We start from the raw sequence: 23,342 nt of genomic DNA on the forward strand, positions 1-23,342 counted from the left end.
GGCCCCCCAAAGGCAGGCGGGCTCATGTGGCCCAAACAAGTATTTCACAGTCTGTCAATTAGATTTAATTCCCCCCAAAAAGAGGCTGCTGTGGCATGGGTGGCCGCCTGAAAAGGAGTCTGTGTCTATACCAGCATTTACAGTTCCGTTCATTGAGGAGTAGAAATGTCAGCAGTGTTGGACTTCAGATTATAATCTATAATTCACCTTTGCTTCCTGCACAGCTCCCAGGAAAATAGTCTGCACATAGTAGATACTCATTAATAACGTGTATTGTTATAAAAACATGTGTTTTGTTGGTTTGTGCACACATTAGGACCATTCTTGGGATTTGGGCACAAAACCCAATCAGCTTTCACAAGGCGTCTTTGGTCTGAGACTCAGGCGTGCACTCCAGCTGCTTCGCTAGTGCCTGTCCCACCCTCCGTTAGAGAGGCAAGGGGTCATCTGTCACCTCATGTTTCTAGGACTGTCATGAGTTCGTCTAACCCCACAGCCGTGACTTGAAAATCTCTATATACCCTCAGGATTTCAGATGCAGGGCTCGAGTTTGGAATGACTCCTGACACCCAGTGTACAGCTCTGTGCAAACCAGTGTAGACCGTAGGGCCCGTCGTGAAGGACACACAGCTGAAAAAGATGGCAGGGTTTTCAGTACCGAAAACACGTTCTCTGTGTCCATCTGTTCCCTTGGCTTCGGGGTCCTGTGGGTCTGGTTACCAGCTCCTGGTATCACTGGTATCCTGGTGTCTTCTGCTCCCCACCCGGACCCTGCATGTAGTCACCCCCCAGCCCTGGGCCTCAGGCCTTGGCCCGGTGTGCAGGGTGCCTTCCAGACCCATGGGGAGCCCTCTAGACCCGTGGGGCAAGGGGCTCCCTGCAGAGGCCGTGGGTGTTTCTGCGTGTGTGTCTGTAGCAAACCCATCTTCACAGTGACCGGGCAGATGGCCTGTGCATCTGTAGGAGCTTAGCCTAGAACACACCCCATTGTGATTGAAGTTCCCCAGCTTGTCTGACAAGAGAAATCAACAGGATCCCTACCAAGTGTTTGTCTTTGTCCTTGTGTCCGTAGTGGTGTAAGAATGGCAGAGCGTAGCGTCTTAATTATACGTGACATATTTAGCATTGCTGTTTTTACTCTGCACTAAGTGTGGAATAAATCATAAAAACAAATGTCCTTTCCCAAAATTGAAAAAATTTGCACAGACAGATCACGTTAACTGTCACTCCATTTTGACTAAGTGACTAATTACGGATCTCAACTGCTCTGTCTGTTTGCAGAGGCACGGCTACTGTACTCTGGGAGAGGCTTTCAACCGCTTAGACTTCTCGAGTGCAATTCAGGACATTCGGAGATTCACTTACGTGGTCAAAGTAAGTCTTCACTTCAAAGCTGTTTCAAGGACACTTGATGGGCTGGGATTTGAAGGTGACACGTGTACATATTTAAGACGCTTCTAGTGTTGGTGCAAAGTTGTGCTTGTTTGATAGCAGAGCAGAGCACGAGGAGCGAGCTCAGGAGGAAACAGAAATGCTGGGCGTTTCTCCCACACCGGCACCCCTCATGCCACGCGCTTTCTCCCGGGGCCGCCTCACATTGCCCGTTTCACCCAGCCGCACCTCAGGTGTGTTGCCGTGGGAGACCCAGGGGCGAGCGCGGGTCTTCCTGAGACTCCCGCCCGATGATTTCACGCACCCGTTCTACTCCGTGTCGCTCACAGGCGTGCGCGCTGCCTCAGGGACCAGCGGCGAGCTGACAGGAGAGAAGAGTGCATCTCTGCGGAAGCCTGGATGCATTGCCATCTGTTTGTACAGAAAATTTCTGTCTCGGCTCAGAAAGAACATATATCCTGTGCAACATGTATTATAGGCAAAGTGTAAACGATGGTTCCTGATGCTCTTATTTTCGGGTTTAATAGGACTGTGAGACATTAGAAATAGTTTCCTTGTAATGGTTTCTAGGAAATTAAAAGTGTTAGTGATGGGACAGAAATATTGGGAGTTAAATCACTTTACACCTGAGGTAATAGCATCTGTTTGGTTCGGCCCCGGTCGGAGTTTGCCAGGGCGTCGTCGGTGCCCGGTGTGCGGGGACCCCTCTGCTGCCGCGTGCTATCCGGAGTCCCGCGCTCCGGACCCCGCGGGCTGTATTCGGATGCATGCCCTGGCCAGCGGGGCACCTCGCCTCTTCTCTGGTGAGGCCCCGCGGCTGCGCTCAGATGGGTCAGAGTGCGGCGAGTTGGTGGCCGGGAGCTGTGCGTGAGCGCGGAGGTCTCTGTTCGGTGAGGATTTCTCCGCGCACCACCTGCGAGCACAGGCCATCCTGAGCTGTCCCTGGCTGCTCCTGGGTGCCTCCCCGTCCCGGGGAGGGCGTCCTCGCTGGGGCGGAGCTGGGAGCTCCACAAGGGTGCGGGCGCTGAGCTCTGACGAGGTGGGTCCCCGGGCCAGAGTCCGTCCTTCCAGCCGCCCAAACCTGCCCACGGTTTGTTGTTCCCTCTGCGTGCCTCACTCCTCCCGTGGAAGAGCCTTTCTCCACAAGCCTCTCCTCTTTTTGAAAATGAAAATACCTGCGTTAGCCTCTTGCCACCAGTAACGGCCGTGAAACTACGTTTCCTCTGCTGGTTGTTTTCTGATACATAAACAACGTGCAAGTGTAGAGTTAGAGTGTGCCGTGTGCATTGCCCCCCGAAAGGGCCCTGGGCCCTCCTGGAGCACTGCAGTCTCTGCGCCGTCCCCCGGAGATGGGTGCAAGGAGCCCGGGGCCTGCGGAGGCGCCGAGGCCACCTGCCTGAGGCTCCACCTGCTCAGTCGCTGCCCAGGCCACGTGCGTGAGGCTCCACCCACTCAGTCGCTGCCCGGCGGGAATCCTCGCCTCTCACCCTCCAGCTCTGCCCCTTTGCACCCCCTTCAGAGGCAGCAGGGTTGCCTTCCAAAGGCCACTTGCTGTGTCTGCCTTCTGCGAAAAGCGAAGACAGAAGGCAGCCGTCCGCCATGCTCTGAGTCCGCATGCTGCCGCAGACACGCCCGCGCGGTCCCGTCCCCGGCCCGCGCTCTGGCACCTTCCCCGCCCACGCCGGCTCAACGGCTCTCCCAGCTGCGTTCTGTGCTCTCACCTCCGGATTTGCTTGGGACCCCCGGGACACCCCACTCAGCTCACTGCCACTTCCTCCACGGAGAGGCGGGCCCTCGGCGTGCTTGGCGCTGCGCGTGCCTTGTTGCACTGTGGGGCGTGTGCCCCGGAGTGGGTTTCTCCGGCACCTGCACGTGCGGCGCGTGCTCCGGAGCCCGCTGGGGGCAGATGGGGGTTGTCATGATGCTTAACGGGTCTACGGCCCCTCGTCCTGCGTCCGCAGCTGAGGCGCTCGTCCTGCGGGTGACGCGGACTCGTCTGTGCCCGTTCATGTTGGGACACAGAGAAACGAGATGGGAGGCAGCGTGTGTCCGACATCCTCAATCATTTCCTTATGTTTCTCAAGGCGTTCGGTGATGGTTTCCTTGAGGATTTGTGTGGAAGAAATTAACAATATGTACTTGTCAATATGAAAATATGATATGAGATGCTCTTGTTCCCCCGACATTAGCAGTTTAAATGGACACTAATCAATGATTATAACATGTTTTCTGAATAAAAATTAGTATTATTTTAGCGTCCAAGTACAGATTATCTCAGTTGCCGAAGTAAAGGTAAGCATTTTGGAGTGGAGGTGTGGTCCTCATTCTCACCGTGTTAGGAGTGGAAATCTGAGGTCTTCTGAAAACAAATCCAGACTAAGTTGTCTCCCCCACAGTCCTGTATGCAAAGGAGAAGCCATTCTTGGGATTACCTGTTAGTGTTTGTGACATTTTCATACTAGATTACTTAAGTAATTTTAATAATTTTTGTCTGAGTTTGAGGAACAAATGTTATTTTTTCAAGCTGTACTCGCTCCGCTTTGTAGAGGAGAAAACAAAATTTTAGGTGCCGTGTTCCTAAAGCTTGTGTAACAGACTTAGACTTGGAGCTGAGCCATTGGGTCACTTGTGTGCCTGGTGCTGGTAGGAACCCTGGGGAAGCTGGAGAGTGGGGAGTGACTGTGCAGGGAGAACCCGGGGCGGGCAGCAACGGCTGGTCCTGTTCCTTTTGCGCCAGGGCGGGTTCTTGACTTTGTACAGGTGGGGAGGTGCATGTGGTCACGTCAGGCAGCTGGGAGCGGAGTCCAGACACCAGTGCCTGCTCTGGGCCAACACAGACGCCTCCAGGAGTGCGCACGCCGCCTGCGCTGGCTGACCATGTCATAGTCCTTATTCACCAGTGCCCACGTTGCTTTTCGTTAAACGTGCTTCCTTATGTTAGTTTCAGGCTAAGTGGTTATCATGGCGTCACATTGCTTTTAACACCTGTCTCTAATTCAAAACCAGCTTCTTCCTGTTTTGTTTTAATATTTAAACTTTTTTTCAGTGTTCCAAGATTCATTGTTTATGCACCACACCCAGTGCTCCGTGCAATACGTGTCTTCCTTAATACTCACCACCAGGCTCTCCCAACCTCCCACCTTTCTCCCCTCCAAAACCCTCAGTTTGATTCTCAGAGTCCACAGTCTCTCATGGTTTGTCTCCCCCTTCCAGTTTCCCCCATCTCCCTTATCCTCTCCTCCCAATGTCCTCTGTGTTTTAACAGATTGTGAAAATTGTCCTGGCCAGTTACTTTAAAAGCCTTAGCACAATTTATTGAGCTATTAAATGTACCTTCACAGAATCAATGCTAACAAATATTTTCACTTAGTAGTAATTTTTCTTTTATCAACTGTTTGCAATTATTATTTCATAATATGCCATGAGAAATTTCCTTCTTGATAAAGAAAAAGACAAGTCAAGTTACAGCTTAGATTTGACCCTTGGTGGGACGCCTGGGTGGCTTCAGTCGTTAAGCACCTGCCTTTAGCTGAGGTCATGATCCCAGGGTTCTGGGCTCAAGCCCCACATCCGGCTCCCTGCCCAGTGGGAAAGTCTGCTTCTCCCTCTTCCACTCCTTCTGCTCATGTGCTCTCTCACTTACTTTCTCTCAAATAAATAAAATCTAAAAAAAAAGATTTGACCCTTAGTGTGTGAACAGTTTTTGTTGTTGTTTTTTTAAAGATTTTATCCACTCATTAGAGGAGAGAGAGGGAGCATAAGGATGGGGAGCAGGAGAGGGAGAAGCAGACTCCACACTGAACAGGCTGCCTGATGCAGGGCTCCGTTCCAGGACCCTGGGATCACAACCCGAGCCGAAGACGGCTGCCCAAGCCCGCAGGCACCCCTGAGTGAACAGTTCTTAATATCGCGTCCATAGTTCAGCTCACATTTCATTTATCCCGTTTATAAGTCATGTTAACAGCATTTTTGGTGACTTTTATGAGCTTACTTTCATTAAAATAAGGACAGATTTGGTGGAAGTTTGAAGATTTTACTTAAGAAAATTAAGCATACACTTGGAAACATAGCAAGCCAACACTTTCAGAGAATCTTCGACAGCAGGTTCCGACTGCGCTCTGCCATAAGCACTTGTCCTCTCTGAGTGAGGCCACATTGGGGGGATGGGCACGGCATCGCAGGGCCGACTGAACCCCGGCTCTGGCTCCGGCTCCCTCCTGCGTGGGCAGCCTGTGTGCCAGCCTGGTCATGGTGGAGTGAGGGCCCGTGGTCAGACAGCTGGCAGCCTAGGACAGACTCGGGCCAGCTGACCCAGTGCTCGTCTGTCCTCGCTGCGAGCTCAGGTTGGGTCTCTCCTGTGGGTGTAACCTTCATCCACCTCCTGTTCCCTGTGGGGTCCCAGGCCCTCCCTGTAGCACCGGGAGAACAAACCACACTCCCCCTGCCCGAGTTGGGGACAGCAGGTCAGTGCCCTGTGGCAGGAGCAGTGTGGATTGAAGGGCTGTGTTTCCTGAAGTAGGGCTTCCCGGGGAGAGTCCCCTCAGAAGTGTAAAGTGCTTACGCCTTCATCTGCGTTGCGTGGGACGTGTGCCTGTGGTCCACGGTCCTGTGCCTGCGGATGGGCCTGAGGCCTCACCGCCGTCGCTGGCACACTGCTCCCTCTTCTGCTTCCTGTGCTGGCTCGCTGGTTCGGTAGGTTTTTGAGGATAGTACACACTCAGGAAGGGAGCTGCACGCTGCCACAGAGTGTGATGAGTCCCCTCATCCCTCCCCAGGCTGCTCCTGCCTGGGCCCCCTCTCCCCATTCACTCCCTCCCCCCATGGCCCAGCCTCCCCCGTGAGTGGCCGCTGTTCATTTCGCAGGTGTTCTCCAGGAAATGCTCTCTTGTAAACAAGTGTGCGTGCCTATTTGTATTTTTGTGGGGACGCACAGAATTTTAAGTCCCGGGTAGGACCCTGCCATGTGTTCTGTGATACCGAGAACACGGCCGGGACTCCTCCAGACAAGTGCGTTCGTCGTTATGTCCTGCGTTTCCTCAGATGCCCACTGTTCATCTTCTGGGGTGGCAGAGCTGGTTCTTCACTCTCATTCCCTGGGAGCCTGTAACCGAGCATGTCTTATGTACGGACAGTCGGTTTACTTAAGCTTTATTAAAACCCTCGTAGGAACACCTGCTTTCCTCTGTGATGGTAACTTTCCTATTCAGCTTGTTCTTCCAGTTCGCGTTAGACCGTGGTTGCCAGCGTAAGAGGCCGTGTCCCCCAGTGTGGGAAGCCGCTCCCTCGCCCACCTGTCGGAACGCGGTGGACACTTTCACGGTGTCAAGTGCAGGGTCCTGTACTGGATTCTCTCCGGTTCTGTGAAACGGGAGTGCGCCCTCCACGATTCAGCCGCAGACACACTCAGCAGTATAGCAAACGTTCGGCCGTCCCCAGGGTTCGTGACTTGCTTGGGGAACAGGTGTGGCGGGGGATGGGACAGTCTGCGACTCTCTAGGCCCCGACTCCTCCTGGGCTCCTGTGAGAGGAGTTCATTAATCCCTCCACCGCCCTGGGGGTGAGCCAGTCCTCACTGAGTGGCCGTGTTTGCACGTGGCTGACAGATGGTCACCGAGAGGTGGGTCGTGGGAGACTCCTGTTCAGGCAAGGTGGTGTCTCACAGGACTGCGTGTTCCCAGGCACCAGTGTTCCACTGGGCGAGTGCGGTTTTCTAAAAGTGCAGTCTTCTGAAAGAGTATTTTAGCAGCTTCCTGACTTGGAAGAACGTTAAATGGTGGAAACCAGATTTCCCTAAGAGATGGTTGAGTAACTGACCAGGAGGATAGAGTAGGTCAGGATTGAGCCGCTCTGGCCCCACCTTCCCCCCAGGAAAGATGCAGTGTGAACGGCCAGGGGGGCTGGACCCCTGGGATGCCCCAAAAGGCCTATGTCTTGCCTACAGTTCACACATGAAAAGTTCAGAGTTTAGGGGTTTCACTTAGTCCTTTACTACTGGGTACTTTGTTCTGACCATGCCATGTAACTGCTGCATTCGAATCATCAATTTTATATGTTCCTACAAAATACTTCTAAGTAATGAATCTGTGGGGTTGAATAGCAGTCCCTAAAAGTCTTATGTCCACATGAAGTGTTAAAATGAGAAGCTGGGGTGGCGGGGGGAAGGGCCTCCCCAGGAGCCTGGGTAAGGCAGGCTCTGTAGATCCCAGGTGGCTGCAGGGCTTGGTTGCCAGCTTCTGGAGTGGAGCAAATGCATGTCCCATGTCCCCAGCACCCTGTGCCTGCCGCATTGCCCCAGCAGCTGGGCGACACTCTGGCAGGAAGCTGGTGGCACCGAGGGCTGTTTCACTCGTGGGCACAGCACCCGCGTTTTGTGCATGTTCCGTCTTCCCTGAGGGCCAGAGCACAGTTGTTCACAGATGTTTTGAAGGAGGATGGTTTCAGCTGCGGAAGCCTTGGGATGCCCTCCTGAGTGGAAGGTGCAGTCCACGTCCACGGTGATGGCAGGTTCACGGCAGTGTTTAGTGATGGAGACCTTGCTGCTCTTAGTTTTAGGAACTTTCCTTCTCAAGGGAAACAAGTGACCTTCCTAAATGTGTCCTGTGACATCTTGAAGTGGTGGCCTTTCGAGCTCAGTGAAAAGGCCTCTGAGGTTCCCAGTAGTGTGGAGTCACCCCTTTACAGGTTGCAGGTGCAAGATGGCCATGTAGGAAGCCCGCTGCCCCCAAGCACCGCAGCCAGCCCAGCAGCTCACCGGGCGCGTGTTCTTCCCAGAGTGAGCAAGCAAGGGGGCCCAGGGAGCCACCGTGGACGTGTATTGTTGGATGACTCAGGCCAGTGATTTCCTACCGCTGTGAAGTACACACCACAGGTTCTGCTGAAGGTACAAACCGACTTGTAGGACACTCTGAAATAGTTAATTTATTACTGGTTGTTTTACCGAGTCCACAGTTCCTTCTCTAGGTGTTTAGAAATGGAGAAAGTTATAATACATTATATGTTGATAAAAAAAATTTAAAAATTTTAAAAAATGGAGAAGGTTCGTTCTGTATTTTAAAATGTAGATCCTTCACAAAAAGATGTCTTCTCTGTTCCTTAGCACAAAAAAGATACATTTTTCTTAAATCTTCCTTGTTGTCAGTTTAAGAATTGGCGGTAGGCTCCTACACCTGGTGTTTGCTACATCTTCTCCCCAGAAACTTGTTGGGTTACAGCATACTAGCAAGATCTGTTGATTCCCTAAGAACAAGATGCGTTAAAGAGGAAGGACCAAGAAATATGGGTGGTGCCTCACACAGATGCTTGTTTCCTTTAGTAGAGAATATATTTACTCTCATGTGATAGTATCAGGAGCATGTGTACGTCTAGCGTGCGACTGGACAGGTAGGGCGTTCCCAACAACGTGTCGGCGGACGTGCCATCTGTGGACATCGTTGTGGCCTGATTTCCTTCCTCGGAGGTTGACGCTTACCTGATTTTCCTGTTTATAGTTCTGTCACCTTTGCAAGATAGTTTTATGATTTGTGTCTTTTGTTTAAAATTGTATAGTAGTAAAATTGTATCATATGTAATTCTGAAAAACTCGTATTTCTCATTCAGTATTATCAGAGACGCCAGTTTCCAGTCGAAGGAGACACTCTTCAACTAACTTGATACTTTGATTTAATCTTACCTCAGTAAGATTAAATTAAACACTGTAGCTCTGACGTTTTTAAGTGATACAGCATAGACTGATGGTCATGGTAGATGGGATGTCCTGGCGTGGGGCGTACTGGAAGTGTGGGCTTTGTCCTTCAGCGGGCGGGTCAGCAGAAGCCCGTCGTCCAGAAGCCATGGGTCTGCAGGGACCTGGCCCACCTTTAACAGGCCGCACGCCGGTGCTGTCAGCAAGACCACCCGCGTGATGAGTAGACCCACCGAGGGGTCCTGTAACCAGTGTAAAATTGTAAATTGTGTTACAGTATAATTCAAAGGAAATGGCAGTCCTTCCTTCTGCCCCTTCTAGAAGTCTGTGAGTAAGACGAGAGTCCTTGGGAAAGGGGAAAAAAGGGACAAAGCAAGAAGTGGGAGTCCCGACTCACAAGTCATCTACTCAAGCTGATCCCCAAGGGGGAAGCTTATTTCCAGTGCATTCTGTGTCACTGATGCCCGTTGGCCCCTGAGCACAGGGACAGGGTCCTGGGCCCTGAAGTCTCCTGGGAACCCAGCCCAGACTGCAGGGTCCACGGTCAGGGTCACGGGCTCAGGACAGCTGGCTAGAATGCTCTGCATTACAGAGTTGCAGTTACATTCCTTTTTTGTTAAGTGTGTGAGATTGAGAAGACTTTTAAAAATCACACTTAGGAATTTTACATGACTGAAGGTTGAAGCTGGCAGGTGGGGGCAATACATGGGTGATAAGATGAGGGGCCAGGAGCAGGACTGGGCCTGACTCCAGCATGTCCAGTTTGACGTGACCAGAGCTGTGGTCGCCTGCGCCCTGCAGTGTGTGCATCTGCGGTCACTGCCGCAGAGGAAGAGGACTGCTTACGGAACCATTAGTAGGTGCTTTGTCCCCTCAGGGTCATTACGTGGTCGTCCTACTTGTAACATCTGCTGTCTCCTGTGTCCTTTCTCCCTCTGGAAACCGGCAAGGTGAGCGGGAGGGAAGGTGGAGAGTCCCATGTTCAGGGAAGCAGGAGGCAGGTGCGGTTACCCAGAGCAGCCTGGACTGGGCAGCAGCAGTCTGGGGGGATGAACGGGTGTGCCTCCCTGGGCCAGGGAGGCCTGGCTCTGAGTCCTGCTGGTATGGACAGTGGCTTTCTGGGCAGCGGCATTGGGGTGAGGTGCCTAGGAGGCCCCGCAGAGCAGGTGCAGGAGGGAGTTGGAGCAGAGGCGTGTGAGGGAGCCTGCGACCCCGCCACCTGACATCCTGACATTGTGTCAGGGGTGCGGACGGGAAGGCAGACGCCAGCCGGGGCTGCAGGGAATCAGACGTGGGTCCACGTGGGCACAGGGGGGTACTGCAGGGTGGGTGAGGGGCCCGAGAGGAGCATACACTGGGACGCAGGGCAAGGGACGGCGGGGACAGGGGTAGGCGGATAAGGAAGGACGACACAGGGTGAGTGTGAAGGGGAGACAGAAGGTCCTCCCAGCTGTCGAGGCCATGGGAGACAGCCCGGAGGTCAGACCGTGAAGGGAACACTAAGGGAAAGGTGGGTCCAAGGAGAACCTGCCTGAGACGAAAACCTCCTGGAATCTGCCCTTGGAAACCGTGTTCCACCCTCGGAGGTGACGGAATACCACAGACGTGACAGGTGTGGGGTCTCTGGAGAGGACAAGGCGGTGTGGGGGCTTCTGCTTCCAAACTAAGGAACGCATGTCCTTTCCTCCTTCAGCTCCTGCAGCTGATTGCGAAATCCCAGTTAACGTCACTGAGCGGCGTGGCGCAGAAGAACTACTTCAACGTTTTGGACAAAATTGTCCAGAAGGGTAAGAGGTGCCCGATGTGTCTGAGAACAGGAGGAGGTGGGGCTGCTCTCTGTTCCCCAGGACGGGTGACGCCGTCTTATCGGGACAGGCTGCTCCCACAGGACGAGGGAGGGTCCCTGGGTTTCAGAGAAGTCTCTCCTGTCCAGCGGCCGGACGGTCACCTCAGCCATGCGTCTCCACAAGCAGCGCGGCCGCATCGTAGTCGCCAAGGCCTCAGGAGAGCTTGTGGCTTTGTGCTTCAGGCTGTCTTGATCAATTCTTGGCCGACAGTAGGAGGCACCTGAGATGCCCCACCGTGAGTTTACGTGTGTGAGTGTATTGACACTCGCACGTGTAAGGAGAACAGACACGGCTAATTCTAAAGCTGATATCGCACACACCCCCAGAATCATGCTGTCCAGCAATATTTGATGTTCTTTTAAATTTGTCCTACTGGCGGGGTCTCAAAAATGATGCCAGTTTGGGGTTGCACTGACATTAGATCGTTGTTTTCATTGTGGTAAAACACACACACTCCCGAGTTTACCATCTTAACCGTCTTCAGGCACATGGTGGGGTTGTATGAAGCATGTTCTCCACCTGCTGCCAGAACGTGCTGTGGTCCCGCACGGACCCCGCCCCTTGGAACCCCAGCTCCTCCGCTCTGACCGGAGTCATGCGGGGCCCGTCCCTCAGCGCCAGGCCTCTGGGTTCACACGTTTCCCCTCCTGCAGCGCGTCCGTGCTGCATTCGTCAGTGCCACGGGGACGGGCGCGGCGCCGGGTCTCTGTCACCTTCCCACAGTGTGTGTTGTTGTATTCCAGTCCTTGACGACCACCAGAACCCCCGGCTCATCAAGGACCTCCTCCAGGACCTGAGCTCCACCCTCTGCATCCTCCTCCGGGGTGTCGGGAAGTCCGTGCTAGTGGGAAACATCAACATCTGGGTCTGCCGTCTGGAGACCGTGCTCCGCTGGCAGGAGCAGCTGCAGGATCTGCAGGTCACTAAGGTACGGGACACGCTGGGTCCCAAGTGCGAGGCCTCACCCCCGCGGGGGCACTGGGGAGACACTGGCCGCTTGCTGGAATCTTTGTTTCCAGGTGCATTGGGGCCAGAGGCCATGGGGCGGCTTAGACTGCTCGTGGGAAGACAGTGGGGCTGGCCGTCGTGGAGACGGGGACGGGTGATGAGGTGTTGTGGTGATGAGCCTTCCAGGGAAGATGCAGTGTTGGGAACTAAAATAGCTATCCAGGAGTTGTGGCGCCTCATTCTGCCAGCGACCCCCCCCCCCCGATGCAGGGTCCGTGCTTGCCCCCGTCCCCGCTGTCCTCTGGGGTCGTGTGTGGTTCTCAGGGGAGGAGGTGGTGCAGGTGGCCAGCGGGGGTCTGTCGTCAGCAAGGGAGCTCGAGGCTGGGAAGTGCGTCATTTAGAGAGAAGTGTGCGTTGAGGAGGGAGAGAAGCTGCAGAGGTGGGCTGGCACACACACCGGTGGGGAGAGAGCAGAGGCCAGGTCTCTCCTCCTCGCCTTGGCCAGCTTGCGGGACCGAGAAGCCACGGGCTTCCTTTAGGGTCTTCCTGTTGTTGACACCAGCTCGGAGGCAGCACAGGTGGAGGGCAGCGGTGGGGACGCCCTTCTGACTGGGGCACAACCGCACACTCAGAGCTGGCTTCCCTGTGGCCTCGTCCCCTGTGGCCCATCAGGAGGTGATGGTGTCGCCTGTGTCAACGCTGACTCTTCGCAGCATAGATGTGGTCCCATGAGCCCGGGCGGACAGCTGCACAGCTGCTGCAAAACCAGGGACAGAGGGTCTTTTGGGGAAGAGAACTGTGTGGCCAGATGGGAGGGAGCCTGGATTCAGGGGGTCACTGTGTGCAGGGAGCCTAGCAGCCCCCGGGGCAGGACAGCCAGGACTTTGTGTGTCTTGGGGTCAGACCAGCTCGTGCCCATGAGGGGACTTGGTGTGTGAGTCCTGGGACCTGAGTCTGGGGTCCAGTCCATGGGGACAGGCCCCTTGCAGCTGCTGTCCGCTGGCAGGTGGCAAGAACTCCTCAAGGCAGCAACGGGCAGGCGGCGGGATAGCCCTCTGTGGCCCCTCTCACTCCAGGTCCTCTGTCCTCATCTCCTGGGTACTATAGCCCTGCAAAGCCGTGGAGTGAGGACAGACGTGCTTCCACAGGAGTGGGGTTCACTGGGCTGGTGCACTGGCAAGACCTCCCAGAGCTGTGTTCCTTTGCATATGGTGACACGGTTACGGGGTTTGCAGCACAGTGGCTCAGCCGGGCAGTGGGGGGCTGAGCTGAAGGCCCTGCGCCTCAACGGACCTTCCTGTTGGAGTGGTCACAGCCATCTTCGCAGAAACTGCTGGCGTGGTGGCTGTGTCTTATGAGCAGTCACCATGGGCTGGAGACTGGTTGACGGTACTGGGTTTTGGTGCCTCATGCACCCAGGGTTTTTCCTCCTACCTCATGCACCTGGACAAGCCTCAGGGTGCTTGTGAGCTTCTGAAGCAGAAGCTTGTCTCCAAAGAAGGAAGCACGGAGCAGGCATTTATAGCAAGTCTCGGTAGTTCCTGTCACGGCGTGAAGACCTGGTCAGGAATGAGGCACACGAGTGCTGTCTCCGGGGGACCCCGCTGTGCGCCAGCCTGCGAGAGCCTGTGGTCACAGCTGCTCCAAGAGCCCCTTGTCACCCGCTCATGCTGTGCAGCCCGTTGGGGGTGCACACGCACGTGCCCGTGGGCTGGTAGGATCTGAAGTGACAACGTGTGACCACGCTGCATGGTGATGTCCCAGGCACCGGGCTGTTCCCCAAAGAGGCAGCCAGTGCCGAGGCCCCCACACCCAGAGGCTGCCCCTGAGACATCCTCAGAGATGAGCCCTGACTTTCACTCCACTGTGGGGCACAGGACACCTCCTCCCGGGTCTCCACACACAAAGGGCCGGGAGAGCATTTCTGGAAAAAGACGGCCACTCTGTGGCGGCAAGGACATGGAGAGTGGCATGGCTGGCCTCTCAGCACCTCACCGCAGCCCTGCTCTAGTGTTTCTCTGTGGGTGTGTGCTCTGTGCGGGGCTGCTGGGGCCACTGGAGAAAACAGAAGCCGGAAGGAAGCCAGCTGTCCTTGGGGCTGACCACTGGGGACAAGGACAGTCACCCAGCCACATCAGAAGCGTGTGGCTCTGGCCAGGTGTGCAGGCATCCCTGAGCCCATAGGACCTTTGCTGCGAGTGGTCAGAGACGTCGCCCCGTCTCCGTGAGAGGTGGCGTGGGTGCGTGTGCCCAGCCCAAGGCTGCAACACTCAGCTGCCCACGTGTGTGCTCCTCTCCCTCCCGATACCATGACACACGGGTTCTGCACGCTGTGTCGCGTCCTTTCTTGGGACATATGCGCAGGCTTGTGGGAGGGAGGGTGTGGCTCCTGCGTTTGACACAGATGCTGAAGGCTGGGCGGGCCTCCATGGCGATCAGCGGCTTTATTTGCTCCGTCCTCAGACCCCGCCATCTCTCCACCCCATGTCCGTGTCACGTCTGACGAGTGAGTCCTGCACTCGGACAGAGTCTGGAGGAGCCGAGGGCCCAGACCGGACTCTGTTCTTTTCCCGCCTCTCCTCTGGGGTCCTCGTGAGGCCAGCCCTCTCTCGACACGGGGGCTCAGGGCTCCCATGGCCAAGTGTGAGGGATGGTGACACTTCAGCTGCGTCTCTTGGGTTGTGTTGTGTTTTGAAGCAGCTGCTGTCGGGACTGCGAGGCGTCCTCGTAGCCTGGTGCTCCCGGGTGCCACACGCAGTGAAGCCCCGTCCGTTTCCACCCCGGCAGGTGAACAACGGCCTCACACTCAGTGACCTCCCTTTGCATATGCTCAACAACATCTTGTACAGATTCTCCGATGGCTGGGACATCGTCACGCTGGGCCAGGTGACGCCAACACTGTCCATGCTCAGTGAGGACAGACGTCTGTGGAAGAAACTCTGTCAGTACCACTTCGCCGAGAAGCAGGTGAGTGTGGTGGCCTCGGGGCCCCATGGTGTGGGACGTGTCCCTTGGAGGGAGGCTGGCCTGCGCCTGTCGCCGTCCCCAGCACCTGCACGTGGCTCTCTGAACCTTCCCTCCCCGCTCGCTGCGCCCGCACACCCAGTCGTGGGGGCCGCTCGGGGTGCGTCTGCGTGTGACCTCCTGGGCATTCGGTGCACGTTCTCGTCTCGCGGGGCTCTGTGAGACCCGCACACATGCAGGGGTATCTGTTCCATGCAGGGCGGTGTGGGGCGGGCAGGGCGCAGGGCAGGGGCTCCCTGATGCGTTACTTCCCGTCAGAGGCGGGTTTGGCTGCGGCCGAGGGGGCGGGTGGGAGGACGGAGTCGCAGAGTCATGGACACATGGCCCAGGGGAGACTGTCCCTCTGAGAGGCTGGGGGGTGGGATGTCCTTGAGAAAATGGCACCTGTGGCCCTCAGTGTTGTGCACCAGGGTGCAGTGCCCCCCCCCCCACGTCTGGGGTTTTCCGGGCGGATGCCCGGGGGGCAAGTGCGGTCTTGTTTGAGGAGCTCGTTGGAGCCGGGAGGAGCCGCGACCGAGGTGGAGGAGGGTGTCTGCTGGGAGTGCGGACGCGGCTGAAGGAGAAGCCGGGGCGTGGGGCTGGCTGGCTCAGGCAGTCCCCAGCGCTGCCCTGTGAGAGGCCCTGGGGCAGCAGGCAGAGCAGTGGCCTGGAGCCAGACGGCGGTGCGTGGGGGAGGCCACCCCGTCTCCCTAGGCAGCCGTCCTCCCGCATGCCCTGCAGCGGTTCCTGAGGGACAGACGCCGCGCCCCGAGCTCTGGCCCCACACCAGTCCCTGCTCTACCAAACCGTCCCTCCCTGTGGGCCACCTGCTCGCCAACCCGGCCGCATGGCGCTCCGTGGCTGGTCAGCAGGCCGTTCCGTGGACGGACCCCATTTCCGCTGGTTGTTCCGCAGCTGGTGGACATCTGGGTTGTTTCTTCCTTGCAGCTTTGATGAATTGTACAGCAGTGAATGCTGGTGGCCATGTTTTCGTGTGGACGTGGGTGTGCACCTCTGAGTGGAAATCCTGGGTCACGTGGCACCTGTGTTGAAGTTGGCAGGAACCGCCACGCTGTTGTCCCCCGGGCTGCGTGTCATACATTGCTGGCCACCGAGCACACGGGTTCCGGTGTCCCCATATCCGCATGGTGCTCCGGGTTCCTGGGTCAGATTGGTTTTGTTTTTAAAAGATTCTGTTTATCAGAGAGAGAGCAAGCATGAGCAGGGGGGCGCAGAGGGAGAAGCAGGCTTCCCGTGGAGCAGGGAGCCCGACGCGGGGCCTGTCTTAGGACCCTGAGATCATGATCTGAGCCGAAGGCAGACGCTTAACGACTGAGCCCCCCAGGCGCTTTTGTTACGGGTTGTTTTTTTTTTTTAAATCAAGTGCGAGCTAGTGGGTGTGCAGTGGCACCGTGGGGTCCTTGGTGACAGAGTGTGGCACCCAGGCCACCTCTGTGCTGGGTCCTTGGCCCTGTTTTCAGTCAGGTGGTCATTTCCGTATAGAGATGCAGGTGTCGAGACACCACACACGGGACGTGATTTTCCCATAATACGGGTCGTGGGCGTCGCTGCAGACCAGGCTGTTCCCACCTGCCCTGTGCTGTCCCGTGTGCTCATGCCATGGGGCACGGGGTTCGTCCCCTCTGCCTCAGCCTGCGGGGGTCTGAGTCCACGTCCCGGGGCCCTTGGCGTGGCGCTCAGCAGTGTGTGGTGTGTCAGTTCTGCAGGCACCTGATTGTGTCGGAGAAGGGCCACGTGGAGTGGAAGCTGATGTACTTCGCGCTGCAGAAGCACTACCCGCCGCGGGAGCAGTACGGGGACACGCTGCACTTCTGCCGCCATTGCAGCATCCTCTTCTGGAAGGTAAGCGGGGCGGGTGGGGGTCCACGGGCTCTGCTGCGGGCATGAGGGGAGTGGTGCTGAGAAAGCGAGCCTGATCTCCCCAGATGTCGGGGTGGGGGACAGAGTCACGGACGTGAGCCGTACAGCCTGTGGTTGGAGTCGTAAGTGTCGGGCAGCCACGTGTCTCTCTGCTCGGGGGACATGTATCCCCAGGGGCAGCCTGTCCTGGGCGGTGCCGTGTTCCTGCCAGCCCTCAGCCCGGGAGAAAGGGGCCAAAGCGTCTGGAGCGGGTGCCCCACACTGGGCCTCCAGCCCTGTGCCTCTGGCACCCCTGCCAGCGCCACCTCACGGCTCCCCTCCACGCCAAGCCCCTGCGGCAGGGAGGTCCCAGCCTTTCAGAGGGACACACGGTTTTCTTATTTGATCGAAACTGAACCAGCGCCTACTGACTCACATTTGGAATCGGAGGACCCGGGCGCGCTAGAAGCCCTCCGCCCCGTGGCTCCCTGCCACACAGACAGTCTCGGTCTGTCCGCAGTGGGAGGGGAGCTCTTGTCCCGGGTCGTTTGCCTTTACCCTGGGATGTGTGCCCATGGTCTCCTTGACCACGAAGAGCGTGCGACCTGAGCTCTCCGTGCTCCGTGGATGGCGAGTGAGATCCGTGTGTGCACCCCACATGCGGGGCCCTCATGCTGCTGGGGGACGGCCGTCAGCTTCTGCCTCGTCAGCAGCATCCCTGCTCCTCGCTTCGCCACACATTTACCTGCAGCTTGTCGGATGGAGCGCAGGGCAGACGCTGCATTGTTGCAAAGGAGATGAGCCCTGGAGGTTTCTCTCCACTCCGAGGACGTCTGTGATAGTGTCACTTGTGGTTTCCTGTTGCCTGTGGCGAGTCGTGAGTGCAGTCCTGTGGAGTGTTTCCTCTGTCACTGTAACAGAGGGTCACTGCTGCCCTTTGCACGAGTCATGTGGGATTTTGTTTCCAAGTCACTGACGTCTGTTAGTAGGATTCCCACCTCGCAGTGAAAACATGGTGCAGGTTCCGTGTTCTGTGGTCACAGCTGTTCTGTAGGACACGGTTCCTCAAGGGCACAGAGTCTGAGCAGGTGTGTTCTTGCCTTGGCCTGATGGGTGAGGGAGGCACAAGTCCGTCTGTGGGGAAGCCCGTGTCCCTAGCCCCAGGGCACGAGGGAGGCTTGTGTGCACCCCACACAGCAGGTGCTCGTGGACGCAGACAGAGGAGCATGGCTCCCTGCATCCCAGCTTCTGAGGGTCAGGGGCACCGACACAGACCCATAGCAGTGACCTCATTGGGCCATTGGGGTAGGTCCCTGACTGGGATCTGGTCTTGGCCTCAGGAGGGAAGGCACCGTCCCTCCGTGATCACACAGGCGGCTCTGTTCCTCCTCCCGTCCGTTCTGCAGCCGGATCTCTGTATCGCTCAGCTTCCCGGAACTGTGGTAAAGCTGACGTGGGGGGTTGCTGGGCAGCCGGACAGAACGAGTCCTGTTAGAGGCCAGGACCAGGGGTCAGGGCTGTGTCGCCACCAGACAGCATGCAGGAGCCAGAGTGGACACTGCAGGTCTGGGGCTCCGGGCGGGACCAGGCGGGGTCATGGCAGGTCTGCGCCCGTGAGCAGGAACAGGTCCGCCAGGTGGCCTGCGCACGGTGCCCACAGGATGCACGGTGGCCGGCACGCGAGAGGCAGCGGGCGGGTGGCTGGGTAGCGTGTGGGGAGGTCGGCAGGCTGCTCAGTGGGGCGCGGACAGAGCACGAGCGAGCAGGAGCGACACTAAGGTGGACGGCAGGCATTTGGCAAAGCAGGTGCTGGGCTGCGCGGGAGAGACTAAACGGCTTCCGCATACACGGCCCAGGCATCTTCAGTACAAGCCGGGAGACCGCAGCCTTGCACTGCGTGTGCCGTGGGGAGTTCTGCGGTTGGGGCTGCGGCCTGGGCCGCGCTCAGCCGAGACTCTGAGGCAAGGGCAGTGTCGGTCCCGGCCTCAGGACGGATGGGTCCTAGTGGTCGATGCGCTGGCTCCAAGACTGTTCCCACCGTCCGCCTCAGTGCCGGCGGCGCCAGCCGTGTCTGCAGATCACCGTCCACACGGACGTCCGTGCGACCTGCTCTCTCGCTAACGTCGCTTTCCCTTTCTCTCCCTCCCTTCCCTGCACTCCTCCTGGTGCTTTCTCCACGACCTCAAAGGACTGCCGCCTTGCTTTGTTGTTCAAGGTACCTCCGTGCTAGACCAGGCCTCGTGTCGCGTCCACGCATGCTCCCCGGCCGGCCAGAACCGCCCCCTGAGCCGCTTGCGGGATGTCCTTGGGGCCAGTGCGTTAGGGGCAGGCTCAGCCCGAGGGGGACATGGACACATGTCTGTGAGCTTTCATTCAGGCACGGGGCCACATGGCAGGTGCCTCGACCCGGCGTGGCTTCCAACTCCCTCCGTCTCTGCTCTCTAGCCTCCTCCTCCTTTCAAGTTTGTCAGTCTGCGGAGCGCCTGTTTCTTTAGTCATCTCTCCTGTGAAACAGGGTCCCAGTCTCCCACTGAGTGCGAGCTCCCGGGGGCGCCCTGCTGTTGGAGTGCGCGTTCCGGGGCCAGGCCAGGGAGGCAGAGAACCCCCGGTCCTGGCCCTCTAGCTTGGGCCACCTGCCTCTGCTCACAAACCCCCGTGCCCGTCTGCCCTTGTAACGCGGGTCCGCATCCTCCACACGGCGCTGGGGCCCGGGTGCTCCGTGGTGACCCCTCTGCCTCCTCCTGCAGGACTCGGGGCACCCCTGCACCGCCGCTGACCCCGACAGCTGCTTCATGCCTGTGTCCCCACAGCACTTCATCGACCTGTTCAAGTTTTGAAGGTGGAAGGGGCTCGCTGTGCTGTGCTGTCACCAGGGAGCGACAGGAGCCTGGAGAACGCGCCTCCCCCTCCCTGCACGGACAGGCCACAGGGCGTTGGTTTGTTCTGAAAGGGGGTCAGGGAACCCAAGCAAAATCATTTCACTTTCTCTAAAATTCTCTTCGTTTAAGCCTGTGACGGTTTGCAACGTTGTGTGTTTATTAATATGGCTCAGTAAGGTCCTGGGTTAGTAGCACCACATTCTGTGCCACACTGACACGGCTACCACTGTGCTTGACCGTCAGATCATAGTTTCCTGATTCTGTAGTGATTAGGGGCAGGGACAGAACAATGGGCTGTTGTAAATACGGGGTGCAGAATATTTATTTTTCTTAATATGTATTTTAACTGCACTGGTTGTGTCCAAGTGAGTCCTCACTGATGGAAGTGAGCCGAGGGCAGCGTGTGGTACCGTTGTGTTCGTGGTCAGTCTGTGGTCAGTCTGTGGCCAGCCACGGTGTGGGTGGTGGGACCGCCCGGTGCAGCCGCCCCTTCACTGTCCTGGAAGTGCTTTCCTAGACAAAGTAATAAATCGTCTTTATTTACTTATCTGACTTCCTCGATTTTATACCTTTCTGAAAAAGTAGTGTCCGTGGTTTTGATATCGTTGATTTAAACCTTTAAAAGATTGTTTTATTTTTAAAATAATGCATGTCTATTTTGGATATTTTGGGGAATATGTTATGAAAGAATATACAAGTCACCCAGGACCCTGTCCCCCAAGACCATGCTCCTGCCACATAGATGAGCTCCCACCCCGACGCTGTGGGAGAGCAGTGGGAACCCCCGCAGATCATCTCTCCTTCCTGCCCTAAGTTTTTCCTCTTCTAAGCATATAAAAATGGTTTGCGGTTTCGCGTCTTTGTAAATAAAGATTTGGGATTTTCAGTATCACTGTCTGTGCTGACCTGGTGCTGAGGGCCAATGATGTGCTTCCCCCGGGACATGGCGTGGAGCCCTGGACGTCTGTGGGTCGCAGGAGGGGCTTTTCCTGTTGACCCTTCTCGGGTTTTGCTGGCTGTGCACTGTCACGGGAGGCAGGGTGTCGCTGACTCCTGCTGCACACGGAGGAACTGGGATGGGCAAGCTGTCAGCAGCTCATGTGAGGCTCTCCGGCCCCTTGAGACGAAGGAGGAGCAGAGCCCCAGGGATGGCATCACATGTTGGAGGATGTGTCCAGACTACTCCTGTGACCGGAAGTGGTTAGGATTTTCCCGGCAGCGACACATGGAGCGCCTGAGCTCCCCAAAGAAGGCTGCTGCGGGCTCCCTCCCCCGGCGCTCTTGGCCGAAGTGAGGGACAAGGTGTGTCCACATTTCTTTGTATGATCGACTGTGGGTTTTTGTTTTGGGTAAGTTGCCTCACGTGTGTCTTTTGCCGGTTTTCACTGTTGGTCTTTTTTGGTGTTGATTTCTTCTTAAAAGGACGTTGAAGTTTGAGCTCTTGTCCCCCAAACATGTGTCCATAGCACAGAGGGGAGCACAGCCGCTGCGCTCTGCTAGCCCGTCCGGGGGGTCCGTGGGAGGCCCGGCCGAGCTGCGGACAGTGGCAGCTTTCTCAGCGGCCTTGGGGAAGACACGGAGTGAGTAGAGGCCACAGGCTGAGCAGAAGGCAGACGGCATCCAGGCAGCCATCAGTCATGTGCAGGAGGGGGTGAGACGCAGAATTGTCCTGAACTGCACACTGGAACGGTGCTTTGAATGCGGGTCTGTTAGGGGACACTGTGAGCTGGAGACCCCACAGCATGTCTTCTGTGCCTTCAGCCCGAGAGGGCCAGCCCGAGGCACCCGGTTACGCCTGAGGCAGGACACGCACCGGGTGGGCCTCAGCGGGCACTGCCAGCCAGGAAGGCCGTCCAGATGCAGCCTTGCCCCTTTCGTGGCACAAGAAGCTGTTTCTCACCCGGTGTGTGGCCACAGAGGACGGAGATGACCTCTAACCCCTCACCACGCGCCCCTGTTGATGGTTCAGGTCTCTGTACGAGGAACTAGGTCTGCTGTAGGACACTTAACGTCTGACTGCTGACAGCGTGTGCTGTAAATGCTGTCCTTAGACCCCCAGACCCCTCGTCAAGTGTTGGTATTTGTGCCCCGTGACCTGCTGAGCTCAGACCGGTGGTCACTGTGCAGACGCCCACACGTGTCCACACGCAGCTGGAGTCTGGGCACCCTGACGGCCTGGGCTGGGGCCTGTGGTGCCACGCCAGCCGCAGACATCGGTCGTGCTTCCCGCCGACGGAAGGCTTTGTTTCCTCTGTGAGTGTGAGGGTGCCGTGTGCTTCCTGTAGACGCCTTTATCAGGTTGGGGCTTAACCTTCCGGTTGTACTTTCTTGAGGATTTTTTTAATCATAGAAGAGTATTGGATTTTGTCATGCTTTTCCACATCCGTTGAGATCACGTGGCTTCATCCTTCATCCGGCTCATGTGGCACGAAGCATTGATTGATTTTTTGTTGTTCCTTTACGATGTTACTTTTAAGTGACCTCCACACCCACTGTGGGGCATAGACTTACAACCCCGGTGTCAGGGGTTGTGTGCGGCACTGATGGAGCCTGCCACGGGCCCCACGTTGGTTGCCTTTTGCACGTGGAACCACCCTTGCATTCTGGGCTGAAATCCCACTAGGTGGTGGCGCTAAATCGTCCTTTTCGTACCGACTTGCTGGTTTAGGTTTGCTGATACCACACAGGCTTTCCATAGGTGATCTCAGTCTGAATTTCTTGGGCTGTCTTCGTCCTGTTGTGGTCAGGGTGAGGACGTCCGGGCAGACTTAGGATGAACTCGCCTTGGCAGTGGTCGCTCGGCTGTTTGAGGGCAGAGTGTGGGAGGGACCCCGGTGTTACTCTGCTTCAGACGCTCAGTCGAGCTTCAGGGCTTGTGCTTCTTGACGAGCAGCTTCCTTCTTGACGAGCAGCTTCCTTCTTGACGAGCAGCTTCCTTCTTGGAAGATCCTTTCTCTTTCAGAGGCAAAGGCCCCCACGATAACCCGCCGCCACACGGTCTGCTGCTCGCCCCACAGTGACCAGCAGGAGGCCGTGCTGTCCTCTGAAAACCAGTCTGAAGAGGCAGAAGATGCCGTGTTTATGAAATACAACTTGAATTCCTCCGTGAACCCTGTGCGGGTACGTGCCTGACCCCACCCTCCACCCTTGGTCCTGCCTCGTGTGTCAGACACTGCCTAGTGAGAGGCCCGACGGCTTGCACAGGGTACCAGGAAGGCCATTAGGATCTGCCTGTCCTGGGTGCTCACCTGTCCCCATTAGACACTAACTTCCCGGCTCCCGCCCTCAGGTCCCGCCACCTCCTGTTGCAGTGGGGAATCTGACTACCCTGGATGCAGGATGTCCCAGAATCATCTGGTACTTGGCCTTTTGTGACCGGCTTGTTTCACTGAAAGTCATGTCCTCAGGGTCCATGCACGCCGTGGCCCGTCTCAGGATTTCCTGACTGCTCAGGGCTGAGCCGTGTTCTGTTGCCCGGGCGGACCACAGTTCGTCTGTGGGACACTGCTGTGAACGAGGGTGTGCCCGTATCTCTCCTCTCTCTCTGCTTTCCCTTCCGTTGGATAAACACCCAGAAGCAGAATCGGTGCGTCAGATGCTCATTCCATGCTGCTCTCATTATTAGGAGATCCTGAACGACGTTCCGCAGACCCGCAGTCTGCATCCCAGCAGCAGCGCGGTGCCTCTCTCTCTCCACGTTCTCGCCAACACTGTTTTGGGGCGGTCACCATA

General features: G+C 56.8%; 1 protein-coding gene across 1 annotated transcript in view; it reads left to right on the plus strand.

The window, feature by feature from the left end:
• The window catches only part of LOC111144431 (F-box protein 25), a 57,592-nt gene extending 34,952 nt beyond the window's left edge, over positions 1-22,640 (plus strand). The window contains exons 5-10 of the mRNA XM_022498734.1: positions 1,282-1,374; positions 10,767-10,860; positions 11,664-11,848; positions 14,656-14,835; positions 16,591-16,734; positions 19,479-22,640. Of these exons, the coding sequence (XP_022354442.1) occupies positions 1,282-1,374; positions 10,767-10,860; positions 11,664-11,848; positions 14,656-14,835; positions 16,591-16,734; positions 19,479-19,568 (786 nt within the window). The 3' untranslated portion in view covers positions 19,569-22,640. The remainder of the gene's footprint in view (positions 1-1,281; positions 1,375-10,766; positions 10,861-11,663; positions 11,849-14,655; positions 14,836-16,590; positions 16,735-19,478) is intronic.
• Positions 22,641-23,342: the final 702 nt, after the last annotated feature.

This window comes from Enhydra lutris, unplaced genomic scaffold (assembly GCF_002288905.1).
Source record: "Enhydra lutris kenyoni isolate GAN:26980312 unplaced genomic scaffold, ASM228890v2 scaffoldscaffold11, whole genome shotgun sequence".
NCBI lineage: Eukaryota > Metazoa > Chordata > Mammalia > Carnivora > Mustelidae > Enhydra > Enhydra lutris.